Source organism: Sus scrofa, chromosome 13 (assembly GCF_054392235.1).
Source record: "Sus scrofa isolate SSC_HxYL_T2T_F1_AM1 chromosome 13, Sscrofa_HxYL_maternal_Yorkshire_Landrace_v2.0, whole genome shotgun sequence".
Lineage (NCBI taxonomy): Eukaryota > Metazoa > Chordata > Mammalia > Artiodactyla > Suidae > Sus > Sus scrofa.
Window position 1 is genome coordinate 168,521,806 of NC_139395.1, and position 19,391 is coordinate 168,541,196.

Consider the following 19,391-nt stretch of genomic DNA (forward strand, 5'->3'; position numbering starts at 1 on the left):
ACCGTGTAAATAAAATATCATCATAGTCCATGTCTCAAAATAGGTAATTAGTATATGATAGCAGTATGTGTGTTTAATATATGATTTATGTGTATATATATTATATATATATAAATGTGTTCAAAAGTGTGATGTGATTGATACATATGTCACATAATTTTTACATGCACAAGTATTTTAGGCACACCTATAATTATACATGTGAAATGTCTAATACCCCAAGACAGTAAAAAATATTATAATATTTGCCTATTCTATGATTTAAACACTTTGGAATAATCCTTTATAGATGGTATAACCAGTTCATATTCCCAATTTTACATATTATGAAAAGGAGGATTTCTCTATTAAAGAAGTATGGTAACCATGGTGGACTAGGGTAAGCGTGGCCTTTAGAATCAGATCTGGTTTGATACCCGACTTACCCACTTAAAAGCTAAATGTACTTGGGAGTTATGGAAGCTGCTAAACCTTAGTTTTCAGCTGTTAAATAAGATAATGTATAGATAGCTCTAGCATAAAATATGGGCTCAACAAATATTAATTACTCTCTCTGATGCACATAGCTGGCTAGCTTTACCTTATTTTGAAGGGGAAGCATTTCTAGGTTCCAAATGGTAAGCTGAATGGTTGTTAATGGAGGAAGTGAAGAAACAGGTGAGTGCCCTCTTAATTAAGTTCCTGAGACAGTCACATGGGACAGCCCCAGGAAGTATGATGGGATCATTGAAAATGGAGACACACCCATTATAGGAATCATCACTGGTGAAATTAAGGACTAGCTAAAGTGGCCTCCCTGAGGTAATAGGAGGGCATGAACAATTTTATTTTGCTGCATTCCCTCTCCAGAGAGATGGAGCGTCACAATGAGTTTCCCATTCTTTAATAAAGACGAGTACTTTCTATGCACGAACATCCTAGTTTAAATAAGAGGCAGACAGCTGTGAAAGATATGTGAAGACATATTTCAGTTTTATTATCTTTTAGGCATAGACGGGTATGTTAATCCATTTCCACATACAATTCCTGGAATCACAGATAGGGAGTGAACCTTGAACTGGCAAAACCTATCTCTTGCTGCCAAAGAGTAAAACTGAAGAGACGAAACCTCAAAAGTGGAGGATTGTATATGATCTTCCTTTCTGGCCTTGCTGTTACACACATAAGCTTTCCTTTTTATCCAGGCATTGATTTACTGGTAACAATACTGTCCCTTTTTCACTCAGCAAACTTTCTGCTTTGCATCCATAGCTCAATATCCCACGTTCTGCTCTCAAGGTTCGGACAGCTGTTTGTTTGGACTTAGTTAACCATAGAAGCCAAGAAATAATTGTAGTATAAACCTCTCTTTCTATTGTCACATTGCTTCTTTCTGAAAATTTATCTTAGGAGTTAGACTTTGAATCTTTGATCTCTTGCACCCAAAGAAAAAAGAAAAAAATATATATTTATATGGAAATAATTTCATTTTAGTGTTCATAGTTTATTGTGGAAAGCAGGTGTTTAAAAATTTTAGAATTTCTTTAACAAAATTCTAAAGATAAAAGAAAAAAGAAATCACAGTATTTACAGAGATAACATAATGGCTTAGCCATGCAAAACAAATAACTTTGGTTTTTCCCCTTTCACTTTGGTTTAAATATTGACCAAGATTCAATTTTTTTCCTGCCAAATAAAACTTCAATAAATCAAAGTTTAGAGGCAAAATAACATATTTTCTTTTTTTCCATAATATTTTATACAGCATCAAGTCTAATAGGATATTTTATGTATTTAATCCATACCAATACACTACAGGAAGCTTTTATTAAACTGAGTCACTATCGCCCAGACAGCAAACAGTTTACAAATGTACAATGGTGTATGTTTCTAAATAATGCAGAAGTGGCAAATTATTCCTAATTGTCATCTGACGTTAATCTTCAATTTATTTCTCATTGCCCTCATAATTTCCTATTCCATCTATCTAAAAAATAAACACCAGTTTTCCTTTACTCCCAAAGAACACAGTTTTATACCTGGAAATCTGGTGTTCATTTTTCTTTTCCAATAAAGTTATGTAAATCCTGGGACAAAAATGGCTGTGCAGTGTTCTCCCAGAAACCAGGCTTCTGCTTGAAAGAGCAAAGTTTGAAAGTCTAGTCACAAGTAGCTATTGGCCCATGTCCAGTCTACTTCAAAAGGTTTCCATTTATACTACCACCCTAAAAAGTTCCTCAAGCATAAAACATGTTTGTTTATAAAGTTACAAATTTGAATGTAACTAAAGATACATAGACATTTTATTATTACACTTTCATGTACTGCTTGATAAATTATGTACCAGTTAAAAACACTAAATTATCTCAAGGTGCATTCAATATCTGTAGCGTAGTTAACAAAAACACACACGAAAAAAATATATATTCTATATTCTGTGGAAAATAACACAGCTTTGATAATGATCACTGTTAAAAATCTCCAATTCTGACTGATATCTTTTTTCTTTAAAGGAAACAGGTATAATTTTAAGGCAGTGGATAACCCAAAGGATTTAATACCAATTTTCAATTACAGTGATTTACACTGTGATCTATGGAAATGGGGATATCATCCATGATTTTTCCAAACTGTCTCTCACACATTGACTTGTTTTTTAATTTTGACAGAAAATAATTTATTAGCAGGTATCTTTAAAGGTAAATGCTATCCAAATTCTGTGTTAATTTTTTTTATAGAAAAGGCAAAATTTGTCAGTTTGGGAGTACCATAATGTGTGTCCATATGTGGGTATGATTTATTTTTGAGAGTTGGTTGGTGGCACATACACAGAATCAGCTGATCTGGGGCTTCTTCATCTGACTCTCTGCCTCCTCCCCTCTTGTGATAAAAATCAAGAGTTTTTGATTAGGGCAGTATGTGTCCCCAATCTTCACAAGCTGCCACCTTTGGGATTTAGGTGCTTGTGCGAAAGTTTGGGGGCATTCCTGATAGCAATCAGAATCAGAAATGTACCTGCTCAGATTATCCAATATAAACAATTGAAATAAAAACATTACATTATACATCAGATTAACAGCAACTCCCAGAACAAAGCTTACAGTGTATAAAAATAGCTACGTAAAAAATTTACATAAAAGGCAAACCAAAAAGAAATTCTCAGTGCAGACATTTACAGAAAAAAAAAAAAAAAATCAAACCAACGCAACATATGACCTACTATCATGGCTGCCAAAACTTGTTGTCATTGTTTGTAATTTCATTTCATTGTTTTACTTGAGATAATTCTCTAAAATCCAGCGACAGCTTGGTAGAATGAACTGCTTAATACTTGAACCATGAATTGCTGTCAATGTCTTTGTATATGTCTTAAATACAATCCACGTTCATGCTTCAATTGGTCTATATAGTTTTTTCTCTGAAATGATGAGAAAAACTTAATTCAGATAAGTTACCATAGTGATAATTTCACAATAAACATATGCTTTATACTAAAAGCGATATTTCATAAAAGCTTTTTATAAAATTCCATTGTCCCTGAACCCAGCTGTAATCTCAGGTATCGCTGCAGCTCTTCCACAAAGAATTTTTCTGAGTTGTTGAGAATTTTTATTTTTGTGCAAATTGCTAAATTCTTATGAAGATTTTAAGGTTTTTCAGGAAAATATTTCATTCTATTTCTTTCCAGGTCAAAAAATTCATTTATCTCTTCAAATCACACTTAATTTTGTGGGCTTTGTCTTCAACTTCAGTTTCCCTTTGAGAATTTATCTGATTTTGAAGAAAACAGAAGGTAAACTCTATGTTTACACAGGATTAAGGAATGAATCCTAGAGAGGCAAAAATAAAAATCAGGGTGGAATGCTTCATACTTGGTCTCCAGGGGAAAGTGAGAGAGGCAAGTAACTCAGTTCTTACTCCTTTTATCCAATCTTTTTGCGATTCTGGTTTTCAGGTTTTAAAAATGTCTTATTTCAATTATTCTATTATTCTTTCTGTGTGGACCCTTCTAATTACAGTTCTTTCCCTTGCCTCCATCTCCTCTATGGGATTAATTTAGGTGACCTGCTTAAATTACAATTTTTATTTATTTTTTATTTCTAATGAACCAAGGTTTTAGGTGGCTGTTGGGGATTTTTACATATATGAGAAACTATTCTAACAGTTATTCTCAGGGACACATAAAATAATTTGTCCAAATGGCTTCTCTGTTTGACCAGCTCAAGAGAACATAAATGAAAATAAAAAGCTCAGGGAGTTCCTGTTGTAGCACAGTGGAAACTAATCCAACTAGTGTCCATGAGGATGAGGTTTCTATTCCTGGCCTCGCTCAGTGGGTTAAGGATCTGGCATTGCTGTGAGCTGCGGTGCAGGTCACAGATGTGGCTAAGATCCCACATTGCTGTGGCCGGGAGCTATATCTCTGATTTGACCCCTAGCCTAGGAACTTCCATATGCCATGGATGCAGCCCTAAAAAAAAAAAGAAAAGAAAGAAAGAAAGAAAGAAAGAAAGAAAGAAAAAGAAAGAAAAGAAAAGAAGAAAGCTCAAATTGTAAGTGGCAATATGATGAAAACATAACTTTTTTGGAGATTATCTTAAAAATCACATATATAGCTATTATATGTAGATATATGTAATGTATATGTATGTGTATACACATATAATATTGATGTATATACTATATAATAACTTATACATGCTTATATAGTTATATACACACATATACAATATACACACTATTTGGAAAAGTGTGTGTATACACACACAAATTTATTAGTGTGTAATTTGAGAGATGGCTGTATAAATACACTGACATTTTTAAATATATTAAATCTTTGGGCCAAAATGTTTATATTTTAAAATTTATCTCATAATTGCTTTTTAAAATAAACAAAGTATTAGAATTGGCTCTCATCTAACCAAAATATCAATTTATAATATTAACTTTTTTGCACTCAGTAAATTTTTTGGCATGAAAATATAAAATGCTCTTTGAATGCTAAAATCTCAAAATTTATTTCAGCTATTTTGAGGATAACAATTTTTTTTCAGAGGATGAGAAGTCTGTTGAGATTCTGTTCTGAGACTACCTTTCTGAGTAGCCAGTTTCTTTTTGAAAAACTTTCTTCTTGTTTTGAAAGCTGCAGTTATAAAGTATCGTAATGTCTAGGCTTTGCCTTTCATCTCCAAGGATGTTTCATACTTTTTTGGGAATTATTTCTATAAACCTCAAACCGCCTAACCTACCTGGACGACAAGTAGAATAGTTTCTCTCTTAGGCTTCTGTTTTGTGATTGTTTTCTTCTAACTTTTTGTTTTCTTCCAGATTACCAAGGTCCTTGTTTACGTGTTTTGATGCAGTCCTACAAGAGAATTAAATAAGCATTATCACATTGACACACACATATTTTTCCTTTGTTTTTGTTTTTGTTTTTGTTTTTAGAGTCACACCTGTGGCATATGGAAGTTCCTGGGCCAGGGGTTGAATCAGAGCTGCAGCTGCCGGCCTACGCTACAGCCACAACAACTTCGATTCCAGCTGCCTCTGTGACCTATCCTACACCTGTGTCAATGCCAGATCCTTAACCCACTGAGGCCAGGGGTATCATCACAGAGACAATGTTGTGTTCTTAACCCACCGAGCCGCAACCGGAACTTCGAAGCACACATATTTAACTTTTCATATTTTTATTTTTAAGGTTCACATGAATGTATTGTTGAAAAGCAAATGTTTTACATCTAATACAGGTAAGCTATTAGGATGAAATAGTCTTCATCTGTGAGCCTGGATAGCTAACAGAACATATTTTACTGAAATTGCCTTGATTGTGGGGCTGCATTAAATATATGCTGAAAGAAAAAGAAGTCAATTATTTGAACACAGACTATACAAACTTAAGCTGTATCATGTTTTTGGCTGGGTTTTTTTCTCTTTACTTTTTATTTATCTCTCTAATTCTTATCACTCGATAGTAAAACTTTTCATTCTGGACAAATATGTTCTATAAAAATTTTCTTTTTTTATGAAAAAGGAGGTTTCATTAGGGGCTTTCTCTTTCTGTATTCCCTATTTTATGCATTCATGTTGAGCCAGTGTCCTTATATTTGTTTATGGAGTCTGTTTGATCAAATAAATCAAAAACATGATTAGAAAGATCTGAGTTATGACAGAACATTGGTAGCAGAAGCTAAGGCAGCTCTAATGTGGTGGTTCTCAATCGTGATCCCAGACCAGCCCTATCAGCATCCCCTGGGAACTGGAGAGAAGGGCAAATACTGAGTCCCACCATAGAACTTAGTAAACAGAAACTCTGGAGATGGGGCCTGAAATCTTTGATAAACAAGGCCTCCTGGTAGCTCTTCTGCATGTAGTTTGAGAACCACTGCCCCAGCAGCTTCCAGGGTTACACATGATGACTAGGTTCTATCTTTTACTAGCTGGAATCAGGTTTTCTTAATCATACAGCTAAATTCCTTGGTTTTGTGACCACTAGGTAGAAATTATAACTGTTATTTCCAAGAGTGTATCATTTCCTTCCTTCCTCCCTTGCTTCCTGCCTGCCTGTCTTTCCTCATTTCTTCCCTAACTCTGTTACAAGCATATCAGGGGAACCACAGTGGTATGATACTTCAAATTATTATTGCTATATAACTCCTAGTAATACTTCTACTTTTAAAAAATTATATAATACCAGATTCCTCTTAAGGAAGCTGGGGTAGAAAACTCCATTTTCCCTAAAAGTATTTTTATACTTTTCATACAATTCCTTAACTCATTTGCTAAGAGTCACAACTTAATAATATGATGTCAACAGTGTGACAGTGTAAATAATGGTACATGACAGTGTATGATATATATTCAATGTTCAAGTGAGATGAAGACATACATCTCATTCATATCGGGGCATTCGTTACATTTAGCCTGAATTTAACTTAATTTGTGATTTAAAAATTCATAATTTAGCTTAAACTACAGACTTCTAAATCCATTCATAAGCAGGAGAGGAACCTCAAATCCTATCAACATGACTAAGTCCTACAATATGTGATGGCATTTTACAAGAGAGACATCTAAAAATGTAAATAAGACCATGTTCTACGTTTCAGTCTGTGCTTTGAGTTATATCATATTGTCACATAAATATTTTTCTATATTTTCCAGGAGAAGGAAGAATAATGCAGATGGTCTCTCTCTGCATATATTATACACATATGTATAAATATGTATTTATATTTTTATATATTCATCTATATAAAGGTATATATGCCATCTACATTATACACACACACACAAACGCAAACACATATGTACATCTCACAGATCATTTGAGGTCTAGTCTCTTTTGCTAATAAATTACTTAGCTAGTAGTAGCTAATAAAATCTTAGTAACTTCAATAATATCCATAATGATAATGTATCAATCATCAGAGTACAATTCAATGAATTTTCTAAGACTGGATGTGTGAATGTAACTACTTCCCAGCTAGAGGAACGGAATAGTTGTAGACGCAGAAGTTCCCCCACTATACTCCATTCCAGTCACTACTACCTTCCCAAAGGTCACTACTATCCTGATTTCTCACAGAATGGTTCTACCTGTTTTTATAGTTTGTATATAACTGGAATGATATCACATGTGTTCAATTGTTTGCCTTTTGTTTTTATTTAAATAAAAAAAATTATGGCTGCACCTGCAGCAAATGGAAGTTCCTGGGCCAGGGATGGAATCTGAGACTATGGCAATGCTGGATCCATTAACCTACTGTGCTGGGTCAGGCATTGAACGTATACCTTCAGAGTGACCATTGCAGTTGGACTCTTAACCACTGTGCCACAGTGGAAACTCCCTGTCTGCCTTTTATTTAAGTCTAGCTTTATGTTTGTAACATTCATGTATAATGTTGCATGTAGTTATAGATTGTTTATTTTCATGGCTATATAGCTTGTTATTGGGTGACTACATTGCTTATCTCTTTTACTGTTGATGGGCATTCTTGCTCTTTATTGTTTCTGGGATTTCACTCATACATAAATTAGATCTGTTGTGTGTATCCCACATGTCTCTTATGCTCTTACATGTCTTTCTATTTTTTTTTTCCTCTCTGCACTTCAACCTGGATATTTTCTATTGATCTGTATTCCAGTTTACTTTTGGGATCTGCTGTGGTGAGTCTGCTTTTAAATTCATCTACCAAAGACCCATTTTTTAAACATCATAATTTTTCAGGTCTAAAATGTCAATTTGATTTTTAAATATTTAAAAGTAAATTTCAATTTTCTATTCCACTCATCTCCTTTGGCCTCTTCTACTTTCAATATATTTTTTACAGTTATTTTAATATCCTTGTCTGTTAACCACAATCCTCAAATAATGCATAGGTCTGCTTGTCTACTTTTCCTCTTGATGACTGATTATATTTTCTTGACTCTTTGCATATCCAGTCCTTTTTATTTTGCATGACACCATATATAAAAGAACTTTAGAGGCTACACATAAGGTTCTTTTCTATCAGAGAAGGTCATTCCTTTACTTTGGTAAGCAGATAGGTGACCAGATAGGATGACTTCAGTGCATTCAGGGTTTGAGCCAGCTGAGGCTCAGGTGCAATTTGAGTAAGACTCAGTCTACATCTGGTTTATCCCTACTCTTAAGTTGTGACCCTCTCAAGCTTCTGATTGAGATTCTGGCATGTCTTGCTTTCTTCAGACCTTAAGTACAGAGGGAGCCAACTCTTCCCTCCAACTCATCTCCACCCTGATTTCCAGCCATCTCTCAGAAAAATACAGAATAAACTATATGTATATATAAGAGTAACAAAAAGAAAGTAGAAACTGAAAGCAATTTGACCCTTAACTAGATGAACTCTACTTTTGCATAACTTTTCCTTTGAGGGCACTTCCCAGTTGCAGAGGCAGAGACTAACTAGAACAAAACCTGGAAATTAAGGAGAAAAAAAAAATCTCAAAAAGGAGAGAGAGAGAGTGTTGAGGGTCCCACATCTGTGTGTAAACTATAGTAAGTTCCTTGGATGATCCCTAAACTGCATATTGTGTGGAAGAAATTTCACAGAGCCCAGAGGAACGCAATAGCCGGAAAGCTTAAAAACCTAACATAGTTTTTAGCCATTATCCACACAGAGCAGACAGAGTTTGCATTTGAACCTCACCACGCTAGAAGTTCTTGGCAGGCATGTCAGTCTTTCTATTGAAATCCCGGGAAAACCAAGTAAAGACTATGTGTCAAGACTCAGCATTCACCCTAAGACAGATGTGAAATATAAAATGTAAAAATAACCTTCACAAGATCGAGGAAATCAGCCAGTATTCTAATTGTCTCCCAGTAAAAACAATCCATATCCTTAAGTCTATATACTCAAATCTATAACCACTACAACATATCACCAAACAAAGACTAGTAATAAGTTAAAAGTTTCTATACATATAAAGAATAAAAAATGTAACACAAAGTTTTGAAAATGTCTTTGGTTAACAGAGATTTTGAAAACAGCAGATAAGAACTTTAAATCAGTAACTATATCACATGTTCAATACCTTAAAAAAATATAGTAACAATGAGAGAACAGATAGAAATCTCAGCACCAAAAAGGCAAACAATAGTAATTCTACAACTTAAAACTACAATATTAGAAAATAACAATTCACTAAATTATCTTATCACCAGATTGGAGATGGCAGAATAAAGCCTCAGTGAATTTAAGGATAAAAATTATATATTACACATTCTGAAAAAGAGAGAGAAAAATGATAGAAGAAAAGAAGCAGATCCTCAGTGACCCACAGGAACCATAGTGAGCAACCTAACAAATGTTTAATTGGAGTCCTAGTAAAAGCAAAAGAGAGCTGGGGCAAAAAAATATATTATAAGAAACAATGAAATATATTCCTAGATTTGTTGCTGTCCATTAACTTGAAGATCCAAAATGGTCAGCAGCCCCCAAGCAAGAGTGATTAAAAAAAAACAAAAAAACAAAACAAAACAAAAAAAAACCACATCTAAGCAAATCACACTCAAACACTCAAAATAATCAAAAGCAAATATAAAGAGAAAGACTTGAAAACAGACATAGAAAATTTGTTCAGGAAAACAATGACATGAAAAAACAGCTGATGTCTTATCAAGAAAAAATGCATTAAAAAGTTAACTACACATCTTTAAAATGCTGAAAAAAAATCTCAGACAAGAATTTTATATCTAGTAAAAATACCTTTTAGTCAAAGGCAAAATAAAGACATATTAAATTGAATAAAAGAATATTGGGAGGAATTATCACTAGTAGACTTGTGCTAAAGTAAGTATTAAAGAAACTTCTTTAGTTGAAGGGAAATGACACTAGAGGGAAACTCAGATATACAAGAAAGAATGAACATAAATTGTATGTATGTGATAAAATTTAAAATACTATTAAAAACTTTCACAAAGACAACCATTTAATGCTATATATATAGCACTATATATAAGACTCTTGAAACATTATAATTTCATTTAACCTCCTCCATCCTTTTTACTCTTGTTGTTATATCCATTACAACTTCATATATTTTAAACATCATACTACAATTATATGGAGGAGGATAAGTGAAATTATAATGTTTCAAGGGTTTTAGATTATTGAATGAGTAGGTCGTTATAAATTAAGAGTTCCTATTTTTAGCACAGCCACAATAAAAGAATACAAAGACAAACAGTTAATAGGCCAGTAGAGAAATTAAAATGTAATACTAAAACTTATTGAAATATCTCAAAAAGATAGCAGGAAAAGAGAAACAGAGGGCAACTAAAAAACAAATAGGGAGCTGGTGTCCTTAAATGTACCTATATCAAATGAGACTTGGCTAAATCTTCTAATTACAAGGTACAGATTGTCAGATTATAATAAAGAATCGAGACTCAACTATATGGTCTATATAAGAGGTTAAAATTTTTTTTTTCTGAAAGTTACAGATAGTAAACATTTTAGGGTTGCAGGGCACATGGGTTTGTTCCAACTCTTCTGGCACTATAGCATAAAACAGCACAGGTAGCATGTAAAGAAATGGGCATGGCTGTACTACCATAAAACTTTACTTATGAAATTAAGCAGCAGTCTGGGAGTTAATAGTTTGATCAGCCTCACTGTATGTGAGATGCATTTTACATATAAAAAGATAATTGAAAATAAAAAGATAAAAAAATATACCTGTAAACAATAAGCATATGAAACAGCATGGCTACATTAATATAAGGCAGTGTAAAATTCAACACAAAGAATATTACAACCATAATGAGAAACATTTCATAATAATAACAGGTTCAATACATAAGGAAGTAACAGTTGTATGTTCCTAATGAAATCATAAAGCAAAAACTGAGAGAACTGGAAGAAGAAATAGCCAAATATAGAGTCTTAGTCTGTTAGAGAATTTAAAAGATCTTTCTCAGTAGCTGATAGATAAATTGACTAAAATTTCAGTAAGCATGATCATGATGAAGTAACAAGTACTGGCTAGCTCTAGTATGGGAAGTGTATGCTTATAACCTTCTTACATTATATGTGCAATGATTTCATATAATTTGAAAAAAATCTGTAAGGATAAGAAGATTTAAACAAACTAGCGTCTACCTAACTTAATATACAGCTATAGAACACCATACCCATTAGCCACCAAATAAATTTTTTCAAGCGCCCAGGCAGCATCCACCAGGAAATACTATATGCCTGTACGCTAGGCCAAAAAAAAAAAAAAAAAAAAAAAAAAAAGGAAAACCTCAATGCTTTTCGAAAGGCTAAATACCTACATACTAGGTTGTCTTAAAACAGAATTAAGTGAGAAATGTTGGGATATTAGTAGAGTTCTAGTTATAGGGTTCCAAAATAGAAACCATAAAGGGAATATAAAAATAGTTTGAACTGAATAAATATGAAAGTAAAACACACTGAAATTTGCATAATGCAGCTAACCCATTGCTGAGCGAAATTCAAAGTTTAAATGCCTATGTTATAAAAGAAGAAAGGCTAACATCAGTAATCTAAATTCTTAATTGACTTCATGAAATTAGATAAAAATAGCAAGTTAAACTCTAAATAATGAGAAGAAATTAATGGTTAGAGCAAAAATAACAAAAATTGAAAATAAGCAATAGAAATAAAAGCAAAGCAAAAAGTTTGTTATTTGAAATCATTAAGAAAATTGATAACTCCCTAGAAAGACTGAACATGATGCACAATTAATGAACAAAACACAAATTAACAATATTAGAAAATTTAAAAACTGTTATTACCACAGAACCCACAGGAAAAAAAAGGATAAGGAAATTCTATGCATAATTTTTTCTTTTTGTAAAAATGTCAATAAGCAAAATGAAATGGACATTTTCCTTGAAAAACTTACCAAAATTTATTTAAGAAGAAAAAGATGGGATTCTTTCCAACCCATTTTATTAAGCCCACAATACTGAACCAAAATTTAAGTTATTATAAGAAAAGAAAATTACAGACCAATATACCTCACGAATATAGACAAAAAAAACTTAATGAAATGTTGGTAAATAATATCTATCAATATATATAAATTATGACAAATCATAATAGAGTGGAATTTATTCCAGGAATGCAAGACTGGCCTATACTCAATCATCAACAATATAACTTACCATTTTATCAGAATAAAGAATATGAACAGAATAGAGAACCCAGAAATAAACCCAGACACCTATAGTTAACTAATCTTTGACAAAGGAGGCAAGGATATAAAATGGGAAAATGCTCTTCAGCAAGTGGTGCTGGACAGCTGCATGTAAATCAATGAAACTAGAACACATCCTTACACCATTCACAAAAATAAACTCAAAATGGCTTAAAGACTTAAACATAAGACAAGGCACTAGAAAATTCCCAGAAGAGAACATAGGGAAAACATTTTCTGACATCAACCACACAAATGTTTTCTTAGGTCAGTCTCCTGAGGCAACAGAAATAAAAGCAAAAATAAACCAGTGGGACCTAATCAAACTTACAAGTTTTTGCACAGCAAAGGAAACCATAAAAAAACAAAAAAGAAAAAAAAAATTCAAACAGTGCAACTGACAAGGGCTTAATCTCCAAAATATACAAACAACTCATGCAACTCAACAGCAAAAACAAAACAAAACAAAACAAAAAAACAAAACCCCCCCAAAAAAACCCAAAAAACAACCCAGTGGAAAAATAGGTAGAAGACCTGAATAGACATTTCTCCAGGCAAGACATACAGACGGGCAACAGGCACATGAAAAAAAGTTCAACATCACTAAATATTAGAGTAATGCAGATCAAAACTACAATGAGGTGCTACCTTGCACTGGACAGAATGGATATTATAATAAGTCTTCAAGTAACAAATGATAGATAGGGTGTAGAGAAAGGGAACTCTCTTACACTATTGATGTGAATGAAAATTGGTACAACCACTATGGAAGAAAACAATATTGTGGTACCTCAGAAAACTAAATATATAACTACTGTATGACCCAGCAATCCAAAATCCATGGGCTTTTCTGGACAAAACTTTAATTCACAAAGATACAGGCACCCCTATGTTCACTGCAGCACTATTCACCATAGCCAAGACATGGAAACACATAAATGTCCATTGACCCATGAATGGATTAAGAAGATGTGGTACATACACATGATGGAATACTACTCAGCCATAAAAAGAACAAAATAATGTCATTTTCAGCAACCTGGATGCAACCAGACATTATCATACTAAGTGAAGTAAGTCAGAAAGAGTAAGACAAATACCATATGCTATCACTTATAGTGGAATCTAAAATATGGCACAAATGAACCTATATACTGAACAGAAACAGATTAACAGGCGTGGAGAACAGACTTGTGGTTGCCAAGGGGGAGGAGGAGGGTGTGGAACGGATGGGGATTTTATGGTTAGTATATGCAAACTGTTACATTTAGAATGTATAAGCAATGAGGTCCTATTGTATAGCACAGGGAACTATATCCAATCACTTGTGATGGAACATGATGGAAGATATTATGAGAAAAAGAATGCATATATATATAACTGGGTCACTTTGCTATACAGCAGAAGTTGACAGAACATTGTAAATCAACTATAATAATTTTTTTAAAAAAAAGAAAAAAGAATATGATAAAAAACATGATTATTTGTAGAGCTAAGGTAGATGAAGATGTAACACAGATATAGATGTAGAAACAGCAATTCAACAATGATCTGTGATAGAAAATCTTTTTTTTTTTTTTTTTTGGTCTTTTTGCCTTTTCTAGGGCCGCTCCCGTGGCATATGGAGGTTCCCAGGCTAGGGGTCTAATCAAAGCTGTGGCCACTGGCCTACGCCAGAGCCACAGCAACTCAGGATCCCAGCTGCATCTGCAACCTACACCAGCTCACGGCAATGCCGGATCCTTAATGCAACTTCATGGTTCCTAGTCAGATTCGTTAACCACTGTGCCACGACAGGAACTCTAGAAACTCTTAATAATCTAGGAATGTTAAAAACTTTCTTCAACGTGTTAAAGGACATTGAGTAGGAAAGAACTGGGCTGTGCTGAAAGAGAAGTCTGGCTTTTATCCTCTGTTCTTAGGAGATAATCTCTAAATAGTCAGATAATCTCTAAATAGATAATCTCTAAATAGAATTTTCTGAGTGATGGGAGTTGCTTTTTTATTCATGGTGGGCTTCCTGAATCCACCTGATAGTTTATGCTGAGGAGCTGTCTCAGAGTAGGGCCATCAACCCACAATAGTATTAGGGTGGAAGCTGCCCACACCTGGAAGACAATCACATGGCTTAGGGTGGGGGCTTTGGGCCATTTGATATCAGCCAGATTTCTGGGGAAGGGAGAGACTGGAGATTGAATTCATCACATGGATAATTAATCAATCAATTATGTCCCTGTAATGAAATCCCAACAAAAACTGTGGATACCAAAGTTCAAGTGAACTTCTTAGATCAGCAAAACTCCACGCTTTTGCCACACATTGAGGCCTGGAGAGTAACACTTCCCTGAGGACAAAGGAAACTTCATATGTGTAATCCTCCAGAGTGTGCCCTATACTTCTCTTCCCTTGACAAGTTTTAATGTATCCTTTATTTGTAATGAATATAACTATCAGTGTAATAGGTTTCAGTGGGTAATGAGAGAATTTCTAGCAGTTTATCCAACCTGAGGGTAGTTTTGTGAAAGCCCCAAACTTGAGATGATAGCAGAAGTGAGGTGGTCTTATGTTGACTCTTCTAACTTTGCATTTGGACCCTAACTCTTTGTAGCTGAGGTCAGAAATCTTGGGCTGACTTGGCAGTCTGGAGGACTCTACCCTTAACTAACTCTGGATAGATGAATGTGGAAAACACACAGTTAATACCATATATAATATTTTAAAATTCCCTAAGAAAATATTTTACAATTCCCTAAGACTGAGGACATGCAGAGCTGTCTACTCTCAACATCTTTTTTTCTCAATTTATTTGTTTATTTAATTTTTGTCTTTTTTTTTTTTTTTCTTTAGGGCCACACCCACAGCATATGGAAGTTCCCAGGCTAGGGGTTGAATTGGAGCTGCAGCTGCTGGCCTACACCACAGCCACAGCAACAATGGATCCTTAACCCACTGAGCAAGGCCAGGGATCGAATCTGCATCCTCATAGATACTAGCGGGATTCTAAACCTGCTGAGCCACAACAGGAACTCCCTACTCTCAACATTTCTATTCATGACTTGTGTTGAAAGGGATGATGAGAAACTGGATACCATTTCCATTTCTAAATCTGTTTTGTTTTTACTGAATTTAATATTTGTCTAGGGATGAAGAGTAGTTTCTGTGATTTCAAATTGTATCAAATAAAAGAAGGAGATATTATAAAGAAGGGAGTGACTAGAATTCTAAGGAAGTTGTGTATTCAGGGCAAATCACAGTATCTTTCAGCATATCTGTGCAGGAAAAATCAGGCAAAAAAATCACTATTCACAGTTTGGCACTGTAAAAAAGAGTGGGTTGTTAGCAACATGAAACATATTTGTAGAATATATTTGTAGAATAAGAGTTGAGTAGCTTCCAACTGTTTTTTTTTTTCTTATTTTAAAGTTTACAAAACAACTCCAAACTCCCAGTCCACCCCACTACCTCCCTCTCCCCCTTGGCAACCACAAGCCTATTCTCCAAGTCCATGAGTTTCTTTTCTGTGGAAAGGTTCCTCGGTGCTGTATATTGCCTTTGGAATGGATTAGCAATGAGATCCTGCTGTGTAGCACTGGGAACTACGTCTAGTCACTTATGATGGAGCATGATAACGCGAGAAAAAAAGTATACATGTATGCGTGACTGGGTCACCATGCTGTACAGTAGAAAAGTGACAGAACACTGTAAACCAGCTATAATGGTAAAAAAATAAAAATCACTATATATAAAAAAGATATAAAACAAAAAGATAAAACTCCTTTCTTTTCTTAATCTCAGTCTCTAAAGTAATAACTGCTAACACTCTTACAATGCCTTAATGTGCCAGGCACTGTTCTAGATGCTGCATAGATATTAAATTATTTTAGCCTTAGGGTATCTCTATTTTATATTGAGGCTAATAAATTTGCTTGTGGTCATACAGCTAGCAAGTCACAAAGCCAGGATTCAAATTCCAGCAATCTGACTCCAGCATCCATGCACCAAGTTACATAGTTATACAAATAAGGTAAGTGTTAATCCTTGTGAAATGTACTAAATAAAAATAAAAAAACAGTGTTGCTGCTGGGGGAGGGGATATTCAGGAGTATATGTGTATAAGATTTACTTGAATTTTTAAATAAATTTCTCCATTTTTGTTACTGAGAGTCTACTTTCTTGAGCAGAGAAAAGCCTTTAAAAGTAATTCTGATTATTTTTTTGCTCAGTTTTGAGATTGACGTGGTAAAAATAAATATTATTTAACAGATGTGTCTTTTTATGGAAATTTTAGAGACTTGAAAGCATTTCATAGGTTAGAAATCCATCTACTACTGGAAGAGAACAAAATTTTATTTAAATCATTCTCTTTAGCAATATTTTCAGTCAATATTTTTTCAGATGATTGATTTGAGGGACAAGGTTAGACATTTATACAGAATGAGTGCTTGGGTTAAAATACAGATTATTACAGTTATTTGTCTTAAATGTTCTCAATCAGTCAGCTTTTTTATAACTTTAAAATGAGATAAAATTTAAATAGGAGAGGGATAATGTTGGAAGAAGCTCTAAAACTGACTCTCTAGTCTAATCAGGGAGGCAGCGAGGAGAGTCTTGACCTTGAGGTCAGTGAGTTTGGATTCTTATCCTCATGTGTCAAAGCTGAGCTGCGAGTCCTTGGGCAAGTCTTTCCTCTTAAAAGATGCTTGCTCTCCTGTAAAAAGGGGACAACAGGATCTACTCACAGGGCTGATGTGAGGATAAATGTATAGTATAAGTGAAAGCCCCCAGAAGTTGACAGGGTCTCACAAAACTGAGTGAATCACCAACTGCTGCCCAAGCCACAGCTATTGAGTGGTTGAAGGGAGTTTCATCCTAGCTCTCAACTCCCTTTTGTCTTATTTCTATAAGTGCAGTGCTATTGAGTGTTCAAGTTTCTCTTAAATAACTTTTTTAAAGATTTTTTTTTTTTTTGCTTTTAGGGCCACACTCGCAGCATTATGGAGATTTGCAGGCTAGGGGTTCAACTGGAGCTACAGCTGTGGACCTACGCTACAGCCACAGCAAGGCCAGGATCCGAGCTGCCTCTGCACCCTACACCACAGCTCATGGCAATGCCAGATTCATAACCCACCAAGCAAGGCCAGGAATCGAACCCACAACCTCATGGTTCCTAGTTGGATTCGTTTCAGCTGCACCACAATGGGAACTCCTCTTTTTTAAAGATTCTTTAACTTGTTTTGTGAGATTTTCCCCAATACTACAAACTTATTTCAAGATCTCCTTGAAAGGACGTAGGAAACAAATCCAGTGGTGTTTTCTAAGTGTGCCTTTATTTTAATGCTTCAGAGTTGCTAAGAGACATGACAGAGGTGTTACTAATGCTATAGTGGAAATCATAGTGCAGTATATAAATGTATCAAATCAATACCTGGTACACCTTAAACTTACACAATGTTATCTGTCAATTACATCTAAACTAACAAATAATTTAGTTTGTTTAGGGATAAAGGAGGTAGGGAAGATGAAAGGGCATAGGAGTGGCAGATACAACCAATATATTACAATCTTAGAATGTGGTATCATTTGAAAAGATACACAAAATATTATAATAGAGTTTATAGATTTAAGGTTTTCCAAAGGCAGGCATATGTATAACAAATTTGAAAACTCAGAGACAACATGAGGAATTATTAATACTTCCTAGTTGTGAGGGGAATTTTCTGTGATTTCTAATTTATAGCATGCCTAGGACACAGCACAGAAGGGCACCAGCACTATGGGTACTTAAGACTGGGACTCTGGAAGTGTGGAATTGCCACTTTCAGCAGATTGTCCATCGATACCTGTGCAGGTAATTAGGGTCATATCCCTGAGAATAGTTATTTTTTGTTCTCTCCAGGCACAGCTCTCAGCAGAATAAGTTTCCTCCTGAGCCAGGCTTAATAAATCTAATCCCTGCATCTCAGAAGGACAGTTGTCAGCAATTTCTGGGTTTGAAGAAGGAAACAAAGAAGCATAAATAGTTGTATTTATTACAACTTTTGATTTGATATCCTCAGCACTAGTAAGGCTCTTGAAAGAAATTCTCCACTAAAATAGGAAATCCTAATGTCCTTAATTAAAAAAAAAAAAGTAGGCCAATAGTGAATACGGGAACCACCACTGTATAAAAGATTAGGACCTTGAAACAAATGTAACAATACTGAATATGCATGAAATCAAAATGCCACCCACATGCATTCAGTATTATAGTTCAAAGTGTTTCCTTAAGGTGGGTAATGTGGTACTTGGGCAAAGGTAGGTGCTTTAGGAACAGGACTTCCTTTTACCTTTGAAACAATAATTAAACACTTGAAAAAAAATGAAATGCATATATACAGATAGCTGGAAGAGATAAAAATTGAAAGCTTTATGTTTTGATGTTTCCTCTGGAAATGTTTCAGTTCGCATGCAGTAGGAGAGGGGAGGGCCATGGATGGTTCTGCTCTTTGAGTGGCCAAGGATTTTGTGATTGACTGAATGGGGACTCCATCATTTCCACATTATCTTATTCTCCCTCTAGTCTACTCAGTTATTTATGATTTTATACAGTAACGGGACATTTTCTTTTCCTCCTTCTTTGGCTGCCTGCCAGGGACTCGATGAGAAAAAAAAAAGAAATCAAAACTTGGATTAGCCTGACGTCTAATGGAAGGGGAGAGGCCACGTCGGCCCTGTACTTTAGAACA

At 34.5% G+C, this 19,391-nt stretch overlaps 1 protein-coding gene across 6 annotated transcripts in view; it reads right to left on the reverse strand.

Moving 5' to 3' along the window:
• Nucleotides 1-951: 951 nt before the first annotated feature.
• The window catches only part of ALCAM (activated leukocyte cell adhesion molecule), a 204,304-nt gene continuing 185,864 nt past the window's right edge, over nucleotides 952-19,391 (reverse strand). For 4 of the 6 annotated variants that reach the window (XM_013982482.3, XM_003358827.6, XM_084991467.1 and 1 more), the window contains 2 exons: nucleotides 5,229-5,344; nucleotides 952-3,397 (listed from right to left, as the gene is read on the reverse strand). In XM_013982482.3, coding sequence (XP_013837936.1) covers nucleotides 5,257-5,344 — 88 coding nt within the window. In that variant the 3' untranslated portion in view covers nucleotides 952-3,397; nucleotides 5,229-5,256. Of the gene's footprint in view, nucleotides 3,751-5,228; nucleotides 5,345-19,391 lie in introns of all 6 variants that reach the window. The other 2 variants (XM_084991466.1, XM_021070497.2) reach the window with 1 other exon arrangement.